At 57.4% G+C, this 22,654-nt stretch overlaps 1 protein-coding gene across 1 annotated transcript in view; it reads left to right on the top strand.

The window, feature by feature from the left end:
* Window positions 1-19,596, top strand: part of LOC140387071 (pleckstrin homology-like domain family B member 2) — a 71,376-nt gene extending 51,780 nt beyond the window's left edge. Inside the window, exons 11-13 of the mRNA XM_072470081.1 lie at window positions 10,227-10,446; window positions 12,168-12,253; window positions 17,768-19,596. Coding sequence (XP_072326182.1) covers window positions 10,227-10,446; window positions 12,168-12,253; window positions 17,768-17,902 — 441 coding nt within the window. The 3' untranslated portion in view covers window positions 17,903-19,596. The remainder of the gene's footprint in view (window positions 1-10,226; window positions 10,447-12,167; window positions 12,254-17,767) is intronic.
* Window positions 19,597-22,654: the final 3,058 nt, after the last annotated feature.

The following is a 22,654-nucleotide window of genomic DNA, read 5'->3' as shown; positions in this document are numbered from 1 at the left end:
TCCAGATACCTACACCTATCCCTGGCTACTCTAAATGGCAACACCCCTAAATTAGCTCCCCGACCAACTCATTCATCGGGAACACCTCACTTTTCCCCACGTTCAACTTATAACCCGAGAAAGCTCCAAACCTCTCCAATAGGCTCATAATCCTCCCCATACTCTCCAGCGGGTCTGACACAGCAGGTCATCCATGCACAGCCACACCCAGTGCTCCCTACTCCCCCTCCTAATCCTCTGCCACTCTGCTGAACCCCTAAAGGCCATTGCCAAGGGCTCTATCGTTGTGCACACTGAAGCAGCGGCAGCGGACACCCCTGCCTCGTTCCCCTATGCAGCCCGAAACACCGTGGGCCCATCTCATTGGTCCGTACACCCGCCACCGGGGCCACGTACAACAGACGCACCCATGCCACAAACTTTGTCCCAAACCTTCCCAGGACCTCGAACAGGTACCACCACTGCACCCGATCAAAGGCCTTCTCCGAGTCCACGGACACCAACACCTCCAGTACCCGTCCCCTCGACAGGGTCATGATCACATTAAATAACTGGCTAATATTACTCGAGAGCCGCCTGCCCTTCACAAAGCCCATTTGATCCTCTGCAACCGCTCCCAGAATGCATCCTTCCATCCTCCCCGCCACTAACTTAGCCAGCACTCTCACGTCCGTGTTTAACATGATATGGGCCTGTATGACCCACATTCTAATGGGTCCTTCCCTTTCTTTGGTATTAACGTAATCGTCACCTGTGTCATTGTCTCCGGCAGCTCCCCCTTCTCCAGCGCTTTGCTAAATGCCCCCAGTAGGTGTGGTGCCAGTTCCACCGCAAACTCCTTAGAAAATTCCGCTGGGTAACCGTCCGGCCCAGGGCCTTCCCGACTTCATCCCTCTTATACTTTCCATTACCTCCCTCAGCCCTAAAGGCTCCTCAAGCGCCTGCCTGCCTGCTCACCTCATCCAGCCACTGAAATTCTAGCCTTTCCAAGAATCGCCCGTATTCCCATCGTCACCCTCGGATCTGCTCTTTACAATTTCTTATAGTATTCCCTGAACGCCTCATTCATCCTCTCCGGTTCTGACACGACCTCCCCCTTCCCTGTCCATACCTTCAGGATTTCTCTAGGCGCGGCCTGCCTCCGTAGCTGATGGGCTAGCGTGCGGCTCGTCTTCTCCCCGCATTTATACTGCATCCCACTCACCTTCCGTCGCTGCCTACCGCCCTTCCCGTTGTCAGCCTGTCAAACTGCCCCTGCAACCTCTTTCTCTTTGCCAATCCCTCGGTGGGCTCCCTTGAATATTCTCTGTCCACCTTGACTCTCTTGCCCAATAACCTTTCCTACTCCTCTCTCCTTTTCCTATCTCCGTGCGCCTTGAACAAAATAATCTTCCCCCTCAATCACCGCCTTCAATGCTTCCTAGAATGTGGCCACTGATACCTCCCCAATTTGGCTCAACTCCACGTCATCCTTAATCACCGACCGCACCTTATCGCAAAACGCCCTGTCCACCAACAGCCCCGAATCCAACCTCCATCCCGGCCTCTGCTCCCGTCCCGAGCTAAGCCGAACTTCCAGCCAGTGTGGCGCGTGGTCCGAGATAACTATCCCCACGTACTCTGCCCCCGCCACTGGGTTGTTAAATCCCCATAGGTCCACCATCCCCATCCTTTCCATAAACCCTCCCAGCTCCTTCGTCATTTACAGCCTTCCCATTGACCTGGGGCTCGACCTGCCCACCCTCGGCTCCAGCACACAATTAAAGACCCCCTCCCATAATCAACTGAGGTGTGGCCACGTCCGGAATCGCTCCCAGTAGCCCCCTCACGAACCCCTCATCATCCCAATTCGGGTCGTTATACATTCACCAGCACCACCGGCGTCCCGTCCAACACCATGCTAACTATCACGTATCTCCCACCCGGGTCCCGCAGTTCCTTAGCAGGTACAAACCCCGCCTTTTTGCTCCGCAAAATGGCCAGCCCCTGTGACTTCGAGTCAAACCCCGAGTGAAAAATCTGACCCACCATCCCTTTCTCAACCTCAGCTGATCCCTCACCCGGAGGTGCGTCTCCTGCAGAAAGACCACCCCCGCCTTCAAACTCCTTAGGTCTCTTAACCCAAGATCTCTTAACCAACCCGTTTAGCCCCCGTACGTTCCAAGGTATGTACCTGAGGCTTGCGCCTTGACTCCCCTCTACTGTCCGCCATTCACCCCAACCGATTCTGTCCCCTTTAATTTCACCCTGAACCGGGCCCATCAAGATGGCCCTCTTCTCTGCCCATGACTACGCTTCTCCTCCAATCCTGCCACATTGCATCTCCCTCCCCCACCTCCCCCTAGCCCCTCGGCCATCCCTCGCGGCCACCTCTCCCACCTCACTTCCATTCACCAACATTACCTGCCAGTGTGGCAGCTCCTGCCCTAAGGCTCCTCCTATCTACCCCTCCACACCTCCCCCACCCCTTCCTCCTTGATCTGTGTAAATGGCTCCCCCGTGGACCACTCCATCCCCTACTGAAACAAAGACACATCCAAAACTACAGGTCACCTCCTCCAAAAATAAACACCACCACAAGCAGCAGGAGAGGGTCCCCTCCCCATTTGCAGTTCCGCTTCTCCCTGGCCCATCACAGGATCTTTTCCTTCTCCACAAACCTGTGGATCCTCACAATCGCCGCCCGCAGCGGCTCCCCCGCTATTGGCTTCTGCCTTAGGGACCTGTGTGCTCTCTCCACCTCTGGGGCCTTGTCCAGCACCCCCTCCAGCACCAGCCCCGCCAGCATCCTCGACACGTATGTCGTGGCACATGTGTCCTCCACGCCTTCAGGCAGGCCGACGATACGCAGATTCTGTCTTCTGGATCTGTTCTCCTGCTCCTCTACCTTTGCTCTTAATGACTTGCAAAGGTCCCCCAGGCCCTCCGCCTCCACCTCCAATGCCAGCACCCGATCATTGTGATCCGACATCACCTTCTCCATCTCCTGGATCTGCGACCCCTGTGCCTCCAAACATGTCTCCACCCTCTCCATCGAGCCTTTCAGGGGTGCAACCGCTCTGCCGATGGTCTTTCTGTATCTCCGTTCTTTGTTGGCGGAACTCCAATGTCATCAGCTGCCCCATCTGGGGTTTTCCAACGTATAACGACCCTTCTCCCTCCGCCATCTTCCCAATTGTTGCTGCGCCACAGGTATCCTCCTGCTCCTTGGCCAGGTCTTTAACCTTCTTCTGCCGGCTCTGATAACCAGCAGACATGCCACTCCCGAGGGGGGGACTTCTCCTCAACACCCTCAACTACTCTTTCCCGTCAAAATTCCCCCCTTTTCGGGTAGAAAGAGCTCAGATCTGTGCCTTCGAGCCGGAGCTGCCCTGTGAACGACCACTCACTCCATGGCCAAGCTGAAGTCACCCTACCACACTTTCACTCCTTCGCACTCTCTCTTCTCACGCTCTCCTTGTCGCTATCTCGCCTTCTTGGTCTCTCTTCTCTCTCACTCTCCTTCTCTCTCCTCTCTCCTCCCCTTCTCTCGCTCCCTCTCCCTCCCTTTAGCATCTCATGCACTCTCTGTCGCACTCTCGCGATCTCTGTCTCTGTCGTGCGCTCTCTAATAATCTTTGTCAGTGTCACAAGTAGGCTTACATTAACACTGCAATGAAGTTACTGTGAAAAGCCCCTAGTCGCCGCATTCCGGAGCCTGTTCAGGTACACTGAGGGAGAATTCAGAATGTCCAAATTACCTAACAGCACGTCTTTCGGGACTTGTGGGAGGAAACCGGAGCACCCGGAGGAAACCCACGCAGACACGGGGAGAATGTGCAGACTCCGCACAGACAGTGACCTAAGCTGGGAATCGAACCTGGGACCCTGGCGCTGTGAAGCAATAGTGCTATCCACTGTGCTATCGTCTTGCCCTTTGTCTCCTCGTGCTCGCTGTCACCCCCTCATGCTCGCTGTCTCCCCATCATGCTCGCTGTCTCCCCCTCGCGCTCGCTGTCTCCCCCTCGCGCTCGCTGTCTCCCCCTCGCGCTCGCTGTCTCCGCCTCGCGCTCGCTGTCTCCCCCTCGCGCTCGCTGTCTCCCCCTCGCGCTCGCTGTCTCCCCCTCGCGCTTTCTGTCTCCCCCTCGCGCTTTCTGTCTCCCCCTCGCGGTCTCTGTCTCCCCCTCGCGGTCTCTGTCTCCCCCTCGCGGTCTCTGTCTCCCCCTCGCGGTCTCTGTCTCCCCCTCGCGGTCTCTGTCTCCCCCTCGCGGTCTCTGTCTCCCCCTCGCGGTCTCTGTCTCCCCCTCGCGCTCTCTGTCTCCCCCTCGCGCTCTCTGTCTCCCCCTCGCGCTCTCTGTCTCCCCCTCGCGCTCTCTGTCTCCCCCTCGCGCTCTCTGTCTCCCCCTCGCGCTCTCTGTCTCCCCCTCGCGCTCTCTGTCTCCCCCTCGCGCTCTCTGTCTCCCCCTCGCGCTCTCTGTCTCCCCCTCGCGCTCTCTGTCTCCCCCTCGCGCTCTCTGTCTCCCCCTCGCGCTCTCTGTCTCCCCCTCGCGCTCTCTGTCTCCCCCTCGCGCTCTCTGTCTCCCCCTCGCGCTCTCTGTCTCCCCCTCGCGCTCTCTGTCTCCCCCTCGCGCTCTCTGTCTCCCCCTCGCGCTCCCTGTCTCCCCCTCGCGCTCTCTGTCTCCCCCTCGCGCTCTCTGTCTCCCCCTCGCGCTCTCTGTCTCCCCCTCGCGCTCTCTGTCTCCCCCTCGCGCTCTCTGTCTCCCCCTCGCGCTCTCTGTCTCCCCCTCGCGCTCTCTGTCTCCCCCTCGCGCTCTCTGTCTCCCCCTCGCGCTCTCTGTCTCCCCCTCGCGCTCTCTGTCTCCCCCTCGCGCTCTCTGTCTCCCCCTCGCGCTCTCTGTCTCCCCCTCGCGCTCTCTGTCTCCCCCTCGCGCTCTCTGTCTCCCCCTCGCGCTCTCTGTCTCCCCCTCGCGCTCTCTGTCTCCCCCTCGCGCTCTCTGTCTCCCCCTCGCGCTCTCTGTCTCCCCCTCGCGCTCTCTGTCTCCCCCTCGCGCTCTCTGTCTCCCCCTCGCGCTCTCTGTCTCCCCCTCGCGCTCTCTGTCTCCCCCACGCGCTCTCTGTCTCCCCCACGCGCTCTCTGTCTCCCCCACGCGCTCTCTGTCTCCCCCACGCGCTCTCTGTCTCCCCCACGCGCGCTCTGTCTCCCCCACGCGCTCTCTGTCTCCCCCACGCGCTCTCTGTCTCCCCCACGCGCTCTCTGTCTCCCCCACGCGCTCTCTGTCTCCCCCACGCGCGCTCTGTCTCCCCCACGCGCTCTCTGTCTCCCCCACGCGCTCTCTGTCTCCCCCACGCGCTCTCTGTCTCCCCCACGCGCTCTCTGTCTCCCCCACGCGCTCTCTGTCTCCCCCTCGCGCTCTCTGTCTCCCCCTCGCGCTCTCTGTCTCCCCCTCGCGCTCTCTGTCTCCCCCACGTGCTCTCTGTCTCCCCCACGTGCTCTCTGTCTCCCCCACGCGCTCTCTGTCTCCCCCACGCGCGCTCTGTCTCCCCCACGCGCTCTCTGTCTCCCCCTCGCGCTCTCTGTCTCCCCCTCGCGCTCTCTGTCTCCCCCTCGCGCTCTCTGTCTCCCCCTCGCGCGCTCTGTCTCCCCCATGCGCTCTCTGTCTCCCCCACGCGCGCTCTGTCTCCCCCACGCGCTCTCTGTCTCCCCCACGCGCTCTCTGTCTCCCCCACGCGCTCTCTGTCTCCCCCACGCGCTCTCTGTCTCCCCCACGCGCTCTCTGTCTCCCCCACGCGCTCTCTGTCTCCCCCACGCGCTCTCTGTCTCCCCCACGCGCTCTCTGTCTCCCCCACGCGCTCTCTGTCTCCCCCACGCGCTCTCTGTCTCCCCCACGCGCTCTCTGTCTCCCCCACGCGCTCTCTGTCTCCCCCACGCGCCCTCTGTCTCCCCCACGCGCCCTCTGTCTCCCCCACGCGCCCTCTGTCTCCCCCACGCGCCCTCTGTCTCCCCCACGCGCCCTCTGTCTCCCCCACGCGCCCTCTGTCTCCCCCACGCGCCCTCTGTCTCCCCCACGCGCCCTCTGTGTCCCCCACGCGCCCTCTGTCTCCCCCACGCGCCCTCTGTCTCCCCCACGCGCCCTCTGTCTCCCCCACGCGCCCTCTGTCTCCCCCACGCGCCCTCTGTCTCCCCCACGCGCCCTCTGTCTCCCCCACGCGCCCTCTGTCTCCCCCACGCGCCCTCTGTCTCCCCCACGCGCCCTCTGTCTCCCCCACGCGCCCTCTGTCTCCCCCACGCGCCCTCTGTCTCCCCCACGCGCCCTCTGTCTCCCCCACGCGCCCTCTGTCTCCCCCACGCGCCCTCTGTCTCCCCCACGCGCCCTCTGTCTCCCCCACGCGCCCTCTGTCTCCCCCACGCGCCCTCTGTCTCCCCCACGCGCCCTCTGTCTCCCCCACGCGCCCTCTGTCTCCCCCACGCGCCCTCTGTCTCCCCCACGCGCCCTCTGTCTCCCCCACGCGCCCTCTGTCTCCCCCACGCGCCCTCTGTCTCCCCCACGCGCCCTCTGTCTCCCCCACGCGCCCTCTGTCTCCCCCACGCGCCCTCTGTCTCCCCCACGCGCCCTCTGTCTCCCCCACGCGCCCTCTGTCTCCCCCACGCGCCCTCTGTCTCCCCCACGCGCCCTCTGTCTCCCCCACGCGCCCTCTGTCTCCCCCACGCGCTCTCTGTCTCCCCCACGCGCTCTCTGTCTCCCCCACGCGCTCTCTGTCTCCCCCACGCGCTCTCTGTCTCCCCCACGCGCTCTGTCTCCCCCTCGCGCTCTGTCTCCCCCTCGCGCTCTGTCTCCCCCTCGCGCTCTGTCTCCCCCTCGCGCTCTGTCTCCCCCTCGCGCTCTGTCTCCCCCTCGCGCTCTGTCTCCCCCTCGCGCTCTGTCTCCCCCTCGCGCTCTGTCTCCCCCTCGCGCTCTGTCTCCCCCTCGCGCTCTGTCTCCCCCTCGCGCTCTGTCTCCCCCTCGCGCTCTGTCTCCCCCTCGCGCTCTGTCTCCCCCTCGCGCTCTGTCTCCCCCTCGCGCTCTGTCTCCCCCTCGCGCTCTGTCTCCCCCTCGCGCTCTGTCTCCCCCTCGCGCTCTGTCTCCCCCTCGCGCTCTGTCTCCCCCTCGCGCTCTGTCTCCCCCTCGCGCTCTGTCTCCCCCTCGCGCTCTGTCTCCCCCTCGCGCTCTGTCTCCCCCTCGCGCTCTGTCTCCCCCTCGCGCTCTGTCTCCCCCTCGCGCTCTGTCTCCCCCTCGCGCTCTGTCTCCCCCTCGCGCTCTGTCTCCCCCTCGCGCTCTGTCTCCCCCTCGCGCTCTGTCTCCCCCTCGCGCTCTGTCTCCCCCTCGCGCTCTGTCTCCCCCTCGCGCTCTGTCTCCCCCTCGCGCTCTGTCTCCCCCTCGCGCTCTGTCTCCCCCTCGCGCTCTGTCTCCCCCTCGCGCTCTGTCTCCCCCTCGCGCTCTGTCTCCCCCTCGCGCTCTGTCTCCCCCTCGCGCTCTGTCTCCCCCTCGCGCTCTGTCTCCCCCTCGCGCTCTGTCTCCCCCTCGCGCTCTGTCTCCCCCTCGCGCTCTGTCTCCCCCTCGCGCTCTGTCTCCCCCTCGCGCTCTGTCTCCCCCTCGCGCTCTGTCTCCCCCTCGCGCTCTGTCTCCCCCTCGCGCTCTGTCTCCCCCTCGCGCTCTGTCTCCCCCTCGCGCTCTGTCTCCCCCTCGCGCTCTGTCTCCCCCTCGCGCTCTGTCTCCCCCTCGCGCTCTGTCTCCCCCTCGCGCTCTGTCTCCCCCTCGCGCTCTGTCTCCCCCTCGCGCTCTGTCTCCCCCTCGCGCTCTGTCTCCCCCTCGCGCTCTGTCTCCCCCTCGCGCTCTGTCTCCCCCTCGCGCTCTGTCTCCCCCTCGCGCTCTGTCTCCCCCTCGCGCTCTGTCTCCCCCTCGCGCTCTGTCTCCCCCTCGCGCTCTGTCTCCCCCTCGCGCTCTGTCTCCCCCTCGCGCTCTGTCTCCCCCTCGCGCTCTGTCTCCCCCTCGCGCTCTGTCTCCCCCTCGCGCTCTGTCTCCCCCTCGCGCTCTGTCTCCCCCTCGCGCTCTGTCTCCCCCTCGCGCTCTGTCTCCCCCTCGCGCTCTGTCTCCCCCTCGCGCTCTGTCTCCCCCTCGCGCTCTGTCTCCCCCTCGCGCTCTGTCTCCCCCTCGCGCTCTGTCTCCCCCTCGCGCTCTGTCTCCCCCTCGCGCTCTGTCTCCCCCTCGCGCTCTGTCTCCCCCTCGCGCTCTGTCTCCCCCTCGCGCTCTGTCTCCCCCTCGCGCTCTGTCTCCCCCTCGCGCTCTGTCTCCCCCTCGCGCTCTGTCTCCCCCTCGCGCTCTGTCTCCCCCTCGCGCTCTGTCTCCCCCTCGCGCTCTGTCTCCCCCTCGCGCTCTGTCTCCCCCTCGCGCTCTGTCTCCCCCTCGCGCTCTGTCTCCCCCTCGCGCTCTGTCTCCCCCTCGCGCTCTGTCTCCCCCTCGCGCTCTGTCTCCCCCTCGCGCTCTGTCTCCCCCTCGCGCTCTGTCTCCCCCTCGCGCTCTGTCTCCCCCTCGCGCTCTGTCTCCCCCTCGCGCTCTGTCTCCCCCTCGCGCTCTGTCTCCCCCTCGCGCTCTGTCTCCCCCTCGCGCTCTGTCTCCCCCTCGCGCTCTGTCTCCCCCTCGCGCTCTGTCTCCCCCTCGCGCTCTGTCTCCCCCTCGCGCTCTGTCTCCCCCTCGCGCTCTGTCTCCCCCTCGCGCTCTGTCTCCCCCTCGCGCTCTGTCTCCCCCTCGCGCTCTGTCTCCCCCTCGCGCTCTGTCTCCCCCTCGCGCTCTGTCTCCCCCTCGCGCTCTGTCTCCCCCTCGCGCTCTGTCTCCCCCTCGCGCTCTGTCTCCCCCTCGCGCTCTGTCTCCCCCTCGCGCGCTCTGCCTCCCCCTGGTCGTTCTCTCCCCCCTGGCGCGTTCTCTGCCTCCCCCTGGTCGTTCTCTCTCCCCCCGGCGCGCGCTCGTTCTCTCTCCCCCCGGCGCGCGCTCGTTCTCTCCCTCTCCCCCCGGCGCGCGCTCGTTCTCTCTCCCCCCGGCGCGCGCTCGTTCTCTCTCCCCCCGGCGCGCGCTCGTTCTCTCTCCCCCCCCCGGCGCGCGCTCGTTCTCTCCCTCCCCCCGGCGCGCGCTCGTTCTCTCTCCCCCCGGCGCGCGCTCGTTCTCTCTCCCCCCGGCGCGCGCTCGTTCTCTCCCCCCCCGGCGCGCGCACGTTCTCTCCCCATGCCCCCCCACCCCCACAATAGAACAGCGGAGGCTGCGGCTGAATGCACATGTTCCAGGCTGAGTTATAGATTTGATTGACGAGGGTACCCGGGGTTCTGAGGTAACAGACAGGAATGTAGAAAGATCAACATCTGAGCGGATACGATCTTATTGAATGGGAAAGCGGGCCTGGAGGGACAGAAAGGTCTCATCCTGCTCCTGTTCTTTGGGATGTTTTCTCAGAAAGGGCCATTTCACCTTGGCTGAAGTTGACCGATTGCTCGGTGGCCATTTTGGGCAGGATTCTCCCGTACCCGGCGGGGCGGGCCGTACCGGTGCCGAGGAGTGGCATGAACCACTCCGCACCTTCAGGGGCTATGCCGGCGGGGTAGGCGGCGGGGTAGGCACCGTGTCAGCTGGCGCGGAAGGGCTTAGCGCCACGCCAACCGCCACCGAAGGGCCTCTGCCGACCCGCGCGAGTTGGCACATGCGCGGGAGCGCCAACGTGTGCCGGCGTCATCCCAGCTCATGCGCAGGAGGATTCCTCTCCGCGCTGGCCATGGCAGAGGTGGACAGCAGCCGGCGCGGAGGGAAAGAGTGCCCCCACGGCACGGCCGCCTGCAGATCGCTGGGCCCCGATTGCAGGCCAGGCCTCTGTGGGGGCACCTCCCGGGGCCAGATCCCCCCGCACCCCCCCACCCCCCCCCCCCAGGACTCTGCAGGCCCTCGTAGAGTCAGGTCCCGCCGGTACGGACCTGGTTTGATTTACGCCGGCGGGCCTGGCCGAAAACGGGCGGCCGCTCGGCCCATCGCGAGCCGGAGAATCGCCGGGGCGGGGGGGGGTGGGCGCTGACCGATGTGGCGCGATTCCCGCCCCCGCCAAAACCCCGGCGCCGGAGAATTCGGCGGGCGGCGGGGCGGGATTCTCGCTGCCCCCCCCGGCGATTCTCTGACCCGGCGGGGTTGAGAGAATCCCACCCTTTGTTTCTCATGTCTCTTTCTCTGGAACAGATAACCCTCCGCACCCGACGGACACCAATCAATCAGGCAACCTTTGACCTCCGCTCCCACGTGGAATGTTCTGGGCACGGGGTGGAGTCGTGTCACCATCTGACGCTGACGGACAGGGCCTGTCGAGGGTTCCTTACCAAGATGGGCGGGCGTATCAAGACTTGGAAGAAAAGATGGTTCGTTTTTGACAGCGTGAAGAGGCGGTTGGCGTATTTCGCAGGTATGGACCCAGTGACCCTTTGCTCACCCGATCCAAACTGGATACCTCACCCGGCACCCAGTGGTCGCGACGATACCCGGGAAACGGGTGCAAGCGCCTGTCTGTTTCAAATCTTTTTCCATTTTGCCTTGGTTCTCAACTCGCCTCTGGGTCAGACTCCTCTGACAGTGCAGCACTCCCTCAATACTGACCCTCTGACAGTGCAGCACTCCCTCAGTACTGACCCTCTGACAGTGCAGCACTCCCTCAGTACTGACCCTCTGATAGTGCAGCACTCCCTCAGTACTGACTCTCTGACAGTGCAGCACTCCCTCAATACTGACCCTCTGACAGTGCAGCACTCCCTCAGTACTGACCCTCTGACAGTGCAGCACTCCCTCAGTACTGACTCTCTGACAGTGCAGCACTCCCTCAGTACTGACTCTCTGACAGTGCAGCACTCCCTCAATACTGACCCTCTGACAGTGCAGCACTCCCTCAGTACTGACCCTCCGACCGTGCAGCACTCCCTCAGTACTGACCCTCTGACAGTGCAGCACTCCCTCAGTACTGACCCTCTGACAGTGCAGCACTCCCTCAGTACTGACTCTCTGACAGTGCAGCACTCCCTCAGTACTGACCCTCTGACAGTGCAGCACTCCCTCAGTACTGACTCTCTGACAGTGCAGCACTCCCTCAGTACTGACCCTCTGACAGTGCAGCACTCCCTCAGTACTGACTCTCTGACAGTGCAGCACTCCCTCAGTACTGACCCTCTGACAGTGCCGCACTCCCTCAGTACTGACTCTCTGACAGTGCAGCACTCCCTCAGTACTGACCCTCTGACAGTGCAGCACTCCCTCAGTACTGACTCTCTGACAGTGCAGCACTCCCTCAGTACTGACCCTCTGACAGTGCAGCACTCCCTCAGTACTGACTCTCTGACAGTGCAGCACTCCCTCAGTACTGACCCTCTGACAGTGCAGCGCTCCCTCAGTACTGACTCTCTGACAGTGCAGCACTCCCTCAGTACTGACTCTCTGACAGTGCAGCACTCTCAGTATTGACCCTCCCGACAGTGCAGCACTCCCTCAGTGCTGACCCTCTGACAGTGCAGCACTCCCTCAGTACTGACCCTCTGACAGTGCAGCACTCCCTCAGTACTGACTCTCTGACAGTGCAGCACTCTCAGTATTGACCCTCCCGACAGTGCAGCACTCCCTCAGTACTGACCCTCTGACAGTGCAGCATTCCCTCAGTATTGACCCTCCCGACAGTGCAGCACTCCCTCAGTACTGACCCTCTGACAGTGCAGCAGTCCCTCAGTACTGACCCTCTGACAGTGCAGCACTCCCTCAGTACTGACCCTCTGACAGTGCAGCACTCCCTCAGTTCTGACTCTCTGACAGTGCAGCACTATCAGTATTGACCCTCCCGACAGTGCAGCACTCCCTCAGTACTGACTCTCTGACAGTGCAGCACTCTCAGTATTGACCCTCCCGACAGCGCAGCACTCCCTCAGTACTGACCCTCTGACAGTGCAGCGCTTCCTCAGTACTGACCCTCCGACAGTGCAGCACTCCCTCAGTACTGACCCTCTGACAGTGCAGCACTCCCTCAGTACTGACTCTCTGACAGTGCAGCACTCTCAGTATTGACCCTCCCGACAGTGCAGCACTCCCTCAGTACTGGGGGTCGGGTATTCTGGGTAATGCTGACTCTATGCTATTCTCTCCCTGCAGACAAAGCGGAGAACAAGCTAAAAGGCGTAATTTACTTCCAGGCCATTGAGGAGGTTTATTTTGACCATATACGGAGGGCCCCGAAGGTAGGTTTTTTAAACTTTGCTCTCTCGCCATAACATTTCACTATATTGTCAACAATTAACTGGCACAGTGACATCAAACACACATGTCAGCAAAGTCAGAACTGGTGGAATAAACAGGAAAGTAGAAACACGGAGGCTGTCAGCAAGATCGGAAACATGAGTCGTGGTGATCGGAGCATGGACGTCCGGTGACGGTGGTGTACTGAGCAGACGCACATCGGGTGGCTTTCCTCCAGAGGATACCCAAATAGGCACTTATCGGCGAAAATTCAACAGCATCACACTCTCGAGCGAGAAAGGGAAGGAATAGAGCCCGCATGCCAGTGAACGGGAGCTTGAGAGGCCGAAGGGAAGGCAGGAACGGTGAAAAAGGACGCGGGCAACAAGTGGGTGAGCCGGCGGACCCACGAGGCGAGGGCGCCCCGACCACCCCAGTGAGAGGGAGACCGACGACCCTAGCTTCCCCAAACCCTCGGAGATCGACAGAGCGAACCGGTCACTCTGACCGAAGCCCAAGGCGTTGAAACAATTGAAGTAATCGATACCCGGAATGTGAGAGGATCCTGAGGTGGGCGGGACAGACCAAGGCGGGTAAGTGGGAAGGACACAGAATCCGGGTCTATCAGGACATTGGGGCAGATTGGGCAAAACACAGAGCTGAATTTATCCAGGCCAAATTGGCCCTGTACAAGAACGGGGTAAAATGTGGAATGCTGTTCCCAGCCGGGCTCTGGGTCACGCTCCAGAATAGGGAACATTACTTCAACACCCCGGTGGAGGCAGACAGGTTTGTTCGGTCAAACGGCCTGGACAAGGGGCAGGCGAGGCAGCGATCAAGGCGAAGCAGAGGAGGAAAGAGAGAGAGAAAGAAATCTGATGGATACATGATGTCTTTACTCGGGACTGTGATGCCTCACTTTGACCAGAAAGACCGGGTCAGAGGGAAGATCGAGGGCAGCAGAACGCAGGTGAGCGTGGCGCACAGGCAGAGGGAGCGGGCAGTCAGCGGGCATGGGACAGTGGTAAGATCAGCCCCGGGAAGGGGAACCACCACACCAGCAGGGATAGCTAGCGCAGGAAGTAAGATAGCAAAGGGGGCTGCGGTGCACCTCTCGGCAGGGAGCGAGTGTCTGGTGGGGGGGGGGGGGGGATGCAAAGGGGGAGATGGGGAGGCGGTGACACGGGGGGCGGACAGTCGGGGGCAGGGGGAAGGAACACAAAGAGAAGAAAGGGTTGGTTAACAGATTGGCTTCCGCAGGTAAGGTGCAGGTTGAAGGAACAAGGTGGCATCACAAGCAGCCATTTTGGAAGGTCTCTAAGTGCAGGGGTGCACCCACGTGGCATATATACGGCTGGCGGCCATGCTGGGTGCCTTGGACAATGGGAAACCCTGGAGTGCAGGGGCCCAACCTCGGTGAGAACGGTGACCGCAACCATTTTGGATGGCCCCCTAACAAAGGGAAACCCCGGAGGGCAGGGGCACGTCTTTCGGGTAAGTCTGGTGGGTCCCGCAGGAAGGGGGGGACGAAAGCCCCCCACCAGGATAGTCACCTGGAATGTCAGGGGACATACTGGCCCAGTGAAAAGGTTCAGAGTCTTCTCCCATTTAAGAAGTTTGAAAGCCGACAGAGTCTTCCTGCAAGAGACACACCTGAGGGAGAAGGACCGACTGCAGGTAAGGAAGGGCTGGATGGGACAGACCTACCCTTCCTGCTACCGGACGAGGGCTAAGGGGTAGCAATACTGTTTAGCAGAGGACGGTGCTTGTGGCCACAAAGACGGCTAGGGACCAAGGGGACGATATGTCATGGTCAGCGGTGTCCTGGACGGGGCACCGGTAGATCTGGTAAATGTGTACGCCCCCAACTGGGACGACTCGGATTTCATAAAGAAGACCATGGCGGAGATCCCCAACATCGACACAAACCGACTGATCATGGGTGACGATGTCAACTGCCTACAGGACTCACTGACGGATCAATCCAGCCCCAAAGCAGGGAAAATGATAGGCATGGCTAGGGAACTGGGATCTTTCATGGAGCAGATGGCGGCAGTAGACCTATGGCAGTTCCTACACCCTGGTGAGAAGGAACTTTCATTTTTTTCTCAGGTGCATAAAGTGTACACCTGTATTGACACCTGGGGAAATCGGTGCTTCCAGAAATAATCAGAGTGGAATATTCCACGCTAGTCATCCCCGATCACGCTCCACATTACATGGATGTGAGGTTGGAGACAGTCTGTGACAACGCCCTGCATGGAGGTTGGACACGGACCTCTTGGCTGACTAGGTCTTCTGCCAGAAAACATCACAGACCATAGGCGAGTACATCACTAACAACCAGAACGGGGAAGTCTCACCTTCCACATTCTGGGAGGCACTGAAGGCGGTGATTAGGGGAGAGATTATAGCCTACAAGGCTCGTAGAGACAGGGAAGAGAGGACGGCTGGGCAACAACTGATCAACTTCATCCTGGAGGTCGACAGAAAATACTCCGAGGCACCAACCGTAGAGCGTCCGGCAGAGAGGAAAAAGGTACATATGGACTTAAACCTTCTATTCACCAGGAAAGCAGTGCACCAACTCCGCCTGACACGGGGGACCTACTATGAACACGAGCGATGGTTAGCCGTTTGTTGGCTCACCAGCTGAGAAAGGCAGCCTCAATGGACATAACGCAGGTGAAAGGTAGCAGAGGCGGACTGGTAGCCGAACCAAAAAAGGTCAACCAAGCATTTGAGGCCTTTTACCGGGGGCTGTACACCTCGGAACTCTCCGACTGGAACGCTGGGATGAAACAGTTCCCTGATGGACTGGACGTGTCAGTCATGGGGGATGATAGCGAGAGGGAGCTGGAAGCATCATGGAAAGTATTAACTCCATGCAGGCGGGGAAGGACCTCAACAAAATATTCACACCAACCCTGGCCCCACAGCTATGGGAAATGTTCGCGGATTTGCTAGCGAGGAGCACCCTACCCCAACGTTAGCACAGACCACAATATCGCTGATACCCAAAAAAGCAAAGACCCAACAGAATGCGGATCGTACAAATCCATTTCGCTGCTCAATGTGGACGTGAAGATACTCGCAAAAGTCCTGACTAAGAGACTGGAGAACTGCGTACCAGAGGTGGCTGCAGAGGCCCAGACAGGCTTTGTCAAGGGTAGAAGCTAACTACGAACATCAGGAGGTAGCTGAATGTAATAATGACCCTTTCCAGGGAGAGAACGCCTGAGGCAATCGTCTCTCTGAGCGCAGAAAATGTCTTCGACAGAGTCAAATGGAACTAACTCATTGAGGTACCAGAGGGGTTTGCGCGAGGGACGGTGTTCACCCCATGGGTGGAATTCCTGTACAACGCCCCCAAGGCGAGCGTCCGGACCAACACCACCAGCTCTGAATATTTCCAGCTGCACAGAGGCTCAGGGCAGGGGTGCCCACTGTCGCCGCTATTGTTTGCCTTGGAAATTGAACCTCTGACAATCACTGCGAGTCATAAAAGACTAGAAGGGCATTCAAAGAGGAGGCCAAGAGCACAGAGTCTCACTCTATGCGGATGACCTGCTCCTTTACATTTCGGACCTGCAGAACGGCCTGAAAGTAATCATGAAGCTCCTGGGAGAGTTTTGAGACCTTCTCAGCTACAAACCCAACTTGGGTAAGAGCGAGGCGTTGCCGGTGAACCCGAAAGGAGGAGGAACAGAGCCGGGGGGCGGGGATCTACCATGCAAAATAGGAAATTCCACAATCGGAATCTGCAGTAGTACCACTGGGCAGCCACAACTGAGAGAGTGAGGGGATGGATACGAGAACCGAACACGGAATGGGTGAGGCTTGAGGAGTGCTCCTGCAAGGGAACGACCTTCCAAGCTCCACCCATGCTTCCGAACTTGGGAGGGAGGTGGGTTGTGGACTGAGTCGGGTCAACTCCACCTCCTCCTGCGCAAGGCTAAGTATCATGCCGTTTAAAGTGGGGCACAGAGCACACCCAACCAGAACCTAATTTTGGGGGCAGCACGGTAGCACAGTGGTTAGCACAATTGCTTCTCAGCTCCAGGGTCCCAGGTTCGATTCCTGGCTTGGGTCACTGTCTGTGCGGAGTCTGCACATCCTCCCCGAGTGTGTGTGGGTTTCCTCCGGGTGCTCCGGTTTCCTCCCACAGTCCAAAGATGTGCAGGTTAGGTGGATTGGCCATGCTAAATTGCCCTTAGTGTCCAAAATTGCCCTTAGTGTTGGGTGGGGTTACTGGGTTATGGGGATAGGGTGGAGGTGATAACCTTGGGTAGGGTGCTCTTTCCAAGAGCCAGTGCAGACTCGATGGGCCGAATGGCCTCCTTCTGCACTGTACATTCTATGATAATCTATGAAACCGAAAGAACAGGTTCTTCCCAGAAATGGAGGATAAATGTGAACGGTGCCAGGAAGGCCTGACCAACCACACCTATGTGTTCTGGGCTTGTCCCAAACATGTCGGCTTCCGGACAGCCTTCTTCGACGAGATATCCAAGGTTGTTGGGGTGAGGGTGGAGTGGGGGGAGGGCCGACAGAAGGGATGTGTGTAAAATTGTACATAAGAAACATCATACTTTGTAAATATTATGTGCTTTATATGTTAAACTGTCATACTGTTAAAATTGGAAAATGTCAATAAAAATATATTTTAAACTGTGAGGAGGACAGTGTAGAACTTCAAAAGGACATGAACAAGTTGGTAGGGTCGGAGGTGAAGTTCAATGCAGAGAAGGTGATGCATTTTGGTCGGAGGATCTTGGACAGACAATATAAATAAGGGGTAAAATTCTTAAGGTGGTGAAGGAGCAGAGGGACCTGAGTGTATGTGTAAATTCTTCATTGAAGGTGGAAATACAGGTGGAGAAAGCAGTTAATAAAGCAGACAGTATTCTGGGCTTTATTAATAGCAGCACAGAGTACAAGATCGAAGAGGTTTTTTGAACTTACAAGACACGAGTTAGACTTCGGCTGGAGTATTGTTCACCATTCATGCCACCGCACTGTCGGAAGGATGTGAAGACGTCAGACAGAGAGAGGGCGCAGAGAAAGATTCACGGGAATTGGGGATGAGGAAGTTCATTGACGTGGATCGATCGGAGAATCTGGGACCATCCCCCTCCGGGACGAAAAGTTGAGAGGGACATTTGATCGAGGTGTTCAAAGCCCCGAGGGGGCAGGGATGGGGTGGTCTGGTCTGGTTAGAGGGAGAATCCATTCCCATTGGTCGAGAATCAACGGTGGTGCAGATTTAAGATAATTGGCAAAAGGGGGGCAATGACACAAGGAGGAACCTTTTCACCCAGCGAGGGGTTAGAAGAGTTGAATGGGACAAATATTCCCTCTCTGTGCTGTAGCTATTCTATGCTTTGTAGAATAGGGATAGAGGATATCATTTCTGAATACATTTGCAGTAATGTCTTGTTCCTTCAAAGCATGTTAATAACCCCAATTTACATTTGCCCTGTTTCATTTCTTTCTTTCCTGTCCCCTCGGCACAGAGTCCGAACCCACCTTTGACCTTCTGCTTGAAGACCTATGACAGACTCTATTATATGGTCGCCCCGACAGATGTCTCTTTGCGAATCTGGATGGAAGTTATCCTCACAGCAGTGGAGGCAAACGTCCAGTTTTGAAGGAGTTGCCACTGCCCAGAGTAACGACTCAAAGTCTCTGCAGTCACTTGCACCTCAAACCCACCTCACCCGATGGCGCCCACTCGATACCAACCTCAACAAACTTTCAGATTGGAGCCTTTCCCCAAAGATGCTTTTTTAAAAAAACTCCAACACTCGGGATCGATTCAGACCTGAAAAATGTTTTCTAAATCCAGATACTGTATGTTTCTAGAAGTTCTTGAGGAGTGTTGATTCTTGAAAGTGTTGATGTTTTGGCTGCTGGTACTCAAGATGGTGGCTTTGAAGGTGCTTTTACCTATTAGAACTGGTACACTCAAGATGGTGGCTTTGAAGGTGCTTTTACACATATTAGAACTGGTACATTCAAGATGGTGGCTTTGAAGATGCTTTTGTCTATTAGAACTGGTACACCCAAGATGGTGTCTCCAGCTCCACTTGTGCTGATGTAAGAGCTGGCACATTCAAGATGGAGGCTGCCAATGTTGCACAACTGCCTGGATCAATGCTGGTACACTCAAGATGGCAGCTACAAAACTCAATATGAAATCCTAAGGGGGTGAAATTTGAAACTTAATCATTCACTTGCTGTGTCAGCTTGATCCAACAAATGTCCAGGCTGAGAAACTGCTCTGAAGACAATGCAATTCTGTGTCCCTGCAGCAAACTGAAGATGTTGTGAGCTTTGATGGAGGAAAGTTATTTTGAGTTTAATTGTGAATTTCTTTTGTAAAGCAATGTTTATGCTGACTGACTTTATTCCCGCTGTCTGCCAAGCAGGGAATCTGAATGTAGTAACTACCCAATTGCACAAGTTACAGTTAGACTTCTGTCCAATTATATTCAGGGTTGGTGGTGGGTGCTGCAATTTGCTTAAGTGAATTCTGTGGAAATTAACACAAGGTATTTTTGTCTTGGGAATATTCAGACCGTTCAGTGGTAGTAACAAAGATATCACAAACTGTACCTGTCCTGGGAGTGTTTGAAGGGGACAGTGTAGAGGGAGCTTTACTCTGTATCTAACCCTGTGCAGTACCTGTCCTGGGAGTGTTTGATGGGGACAGTGTAGAGGGAGCTTTACTCTGTATCTAACCCTGTGCTGTACCTGTCCTGGGAGTGTTTGATGGGGACAGTGTAGAGGGAGCTTTACTCTGTATCTAACCCCGTGCTGTACCTGTCCTGGCAGTGTTTGATGGGGACAGTGTAGACGGAGCTTTACTCTGAATCTAACCCCGTGCTGTACCTATCCTGGGAGTGTTTGATGGGGACAGTAGAGAGAGCTTTACTCTGTATGTAACCTCGTGCTGTACCTGCCCTGCGTGTGAATACGCTCCTCTGGTACAACACATTTGTTGGGTAAGTGAATGAACTATTTCCTGGATTACATCCTGATCCATTGAGTCTCCTATGCAATCGGGCATCTTTGAACCTGATGCTCTCATGGCCTTTGTGAAGTCCTGGAATCAGATCGTGCCAGGAAGTCTGTGAGATTGGAGTCCACCTCGATGGTCTCGGCCCTCAAACTCCTGGAAAGGTGTTGCCCAATATAACCTCAGGTGACAAGTGTACCTATCCAAGAGTAATTATAGGTTTGGGAGAAAGGTCACTCAAACAACGAGCTGATGTATCCTTCAAATCTCTAATGTAAATTTTGCGAGCTATATTAATTTTTAATATATTGAAGATTTTAAAGATGCAGTAGGATTTTTACTGACCCACTCTCTCTTCTGCCTTGTTTGCCGAGGGAAATCCCAAAAGTTGGTTTAGTATGTCCTAGAGCTGTGGAGAGATTGGCACAAAGATCAACCTATTGCACCCCCTCATTGGACTTGGCCAGCGCAGTAACAGGGACTTCTCCAATTTGCCTTGGTGAGGTGTGGGCGGTGGTGAAATCAGCCGGGGCCCACGGCCTGTGATCGCAACCCCTCGCCCACTCAGGAGCACTGATTGGCTGTCTGGCTTTACAGCCCCCCCAACCCCGGAAACTCTGTGGGGCTCTCTCCATCCTCCCGCTGCCTCTCCTACCCTCCCCCTCTTACCCCCCCCCCCTTCACATCGCTGGTTACCAAATGGTAAGTTGCTCCCGCTTCTTCTGAGGCCTCCCCATCTGGCCACGCGGGATTGCGTCCACTGTGTTACGACACCTTGGGCCAGGGCAATTCCAGCCCCACTTGACCTGGAGTTGCAACACGGTTGTAACTGACTCCTATTTTTAAAAGTCTTTCGGGACTTGCGGGAGGAAACTGGAGCACCCGGAGGAAACCCACGCAGACACGGGGAGAACATACAGATTCCGCACAGACAGTGACCCAAGCTGGGAATCAAACCTTGGAGCTGTGAAGCAACCGTGCTCACCAATGTGCTACCAAATAGGTAACAAATACAACTTTTTTAAAAAAATAAACAATTTTATTGGGGTATTTTTGGCATGTAAAACAATAACATTGTATAGTGCTGTACAGAAAGACAAGCAAATAACGCATAGTGCAAACCACGACTCCATTCTCGCAAGGACCTGTGACCTGCATAAACAACCCCCTATTCTACTCTACCCTAGCGCCCCCCCAAGCTGACGATTATTTCTCCGCGAAGAAGTCAATAAATGGCTGTAACCTCCGGGCGAACCCTGATAGTGAACCTCAAGGTGAACTGAACCTTCTCTAGACCGAGAAAGCTCGCCATGTCCGATAGCCATGCTTTGGTCTTCGGGGGCTTTGAGTCCCTCCATGCCAACAGTATTCGTCGCTGGGCAACCAGGGAAGCAAAGGCCAAGACGTCCGTCTCCTCCTCCTGGATTATCGGGTCCTCCGACACCCCAAAGATTGCCACCTCAGGACTCATTACCACCCCAGTTTTCAAAACCTGGGACATGATGTCCGTGAATCCCTGCCAGTATCCCCCAAGTTTAGGGCACGACCAGAACATGTGCACATGTTGATTAGCCGGCCCACCGGCGCATCTGGCACACTTGTCCTCCAGCCTGAAGAATTTACTCATCCGGGCCACCGTCGTGTGGGCCCGGTAACAAATACAACAATTAACTACTATCTAATCTCTAACCCCTCCCTTTTAACCTACCCCACCCTCCCCACACACACACACACACACACACACACACACAAACACAGAGAGAAAGAAACACAGAGGAGAAAGAGGGGTGTATAATGATGATGAATGTAGGATAAGAGTCTTCTTTCAGATGGACGTCTTCCAGTTAGTTTCTTCTTCAGTCTAGGCTTTCAGATGCATTTTATCTTTTTCGGCTTGCAATGGTTTTCGCTGGAGACTCACAGAAATAGTAGGAAACCAGCATTTGAGCGAGAGAGAGAGCGAGACAGCTTCTTCTTTCAAGGCGTAGAAACTTCTGTCTTCAGACAATAGGCAGCAGAGAGAGAGAGAGCTGCTTCCACCTTGAGGGTTCAGTGGCTTTTCCTAGGTTCTGTCCAAAAACCCCACCTGACAGGAACCAATCACAGGGCAGAATACGAGTGAATGGGAAGGGGTTAGATCTATTGGGATGGTGTACAATGGGAGTGAATGGGAGTGGGTTTGATCCATTGGAATGGTGTACAATGGGAGTGAATGGGAATGGGTTGGATGCATTGGGATTGTGTACAGCAGAAGTGAATGGGAAGGGGTTTGATCCATTTGGATTATGTGCAGTGAGAGTGAGCGGGAAGGGGTTTAGTCCAATTGGATTCTGTACAACGGAAGTGAATGGGAGTGGGTTTGATCCATTGGAATGGTGTACAATGGGAGTGAATGGGAATGGGTTTGATGCATTGGGATGGTGTACAGTAGGAGTGAATGGGAAGGGGTTTGATCCATTGGGATTGTGTACACTGTGAATCAATGGGATCTGCAGACCATCTTAAAGTGACATTCTCCCAGTGTATTGATGTTAAATAATATGGTTGTGTAATGTATTAGGAATGATTTGCAAAACAGTTCCATCAACATTGGATCATCAAAATTGGCATTCCTGGAGACTGCATGAAGTTGGAATGTAAGCTGCTTTTATGTGATTGGATTCTGCTGTGCGATCATCTCCCACACTGATCCCTCCTGAAAGAACACCAGGACCAACAGGCCAAATGTCATTAATTGTGATTACTTTTCAGTTTCTAAACCGTTTTCCTGGCATGGGTGTGACAGGTCAATCCTGAGTAATGATTTGTTGCACTCCCGGATTACACATGATGCTAACTCCGCACCTGTCCCCATTTCCAATGAGCTCACTGATCTCTTTGTTGAGTCCTTCCTCCAGCACATGTTTGCCACCAGGGAGCGGTGCCCTCGGGCCCACCTCGCCTGCAATTAGCTGACATCCTGAGAGAGGGAGACAGACCGAGTGAGAGAGGGAGAGGTTTATGGAGGGGTTACAGAATTTAGGGCCCCAGGCAGCTGAAGGCATGGCCACTAATGGTGGAGCGATGGGAATTGGGGATACTCAAGAGGCCGGAATTGCAGGAGCCCAGAGAACTCGGAGGGTTGTAGGGCTAGAGGTGGTTACAGAGGTAGGGAGGGCTATAGGGGCTGGAAGAGGTTGCCAAGATAGGGAGGATTGTAGGGGACTGGAGGGGGTTACAGAGATAGGGAGGGTTGTAGGGGCTGGAGGAGGTTACAGAGATAGGGAGAGGTGTAGGGGAGTGGAGGAGGTTACAGAGATAGGGAGGGCTGTAGGGGCTGGAGGAGGTTACAGAGATAGGGAGGGTTGTAGGGGACTGGAGGAGGTTACAGAGATAGGGTTGT

This window comes from Scyliorhinus torazame, chromosome 12 (genome assembly GCF_047496885.1).
Source record: "Scyliorhinus torazame isolate Kashiwa2021f chromosome 12, sScyTor2.1, whole genome shotgun sequence".
NCBI classification, from domain to species: Eukaryota; Metazoa; Chordata; class Chondrichthyes; order Carcharhiniformes; family Scyliorhinidae; genus Scyliorhinus; species Scyliorhinus torazame.
The sequence above is the reverse complement of the archived record's forward strand: the minus strand, read 5'-3'. Positions and strand labels throughout refer to the sequence as shown.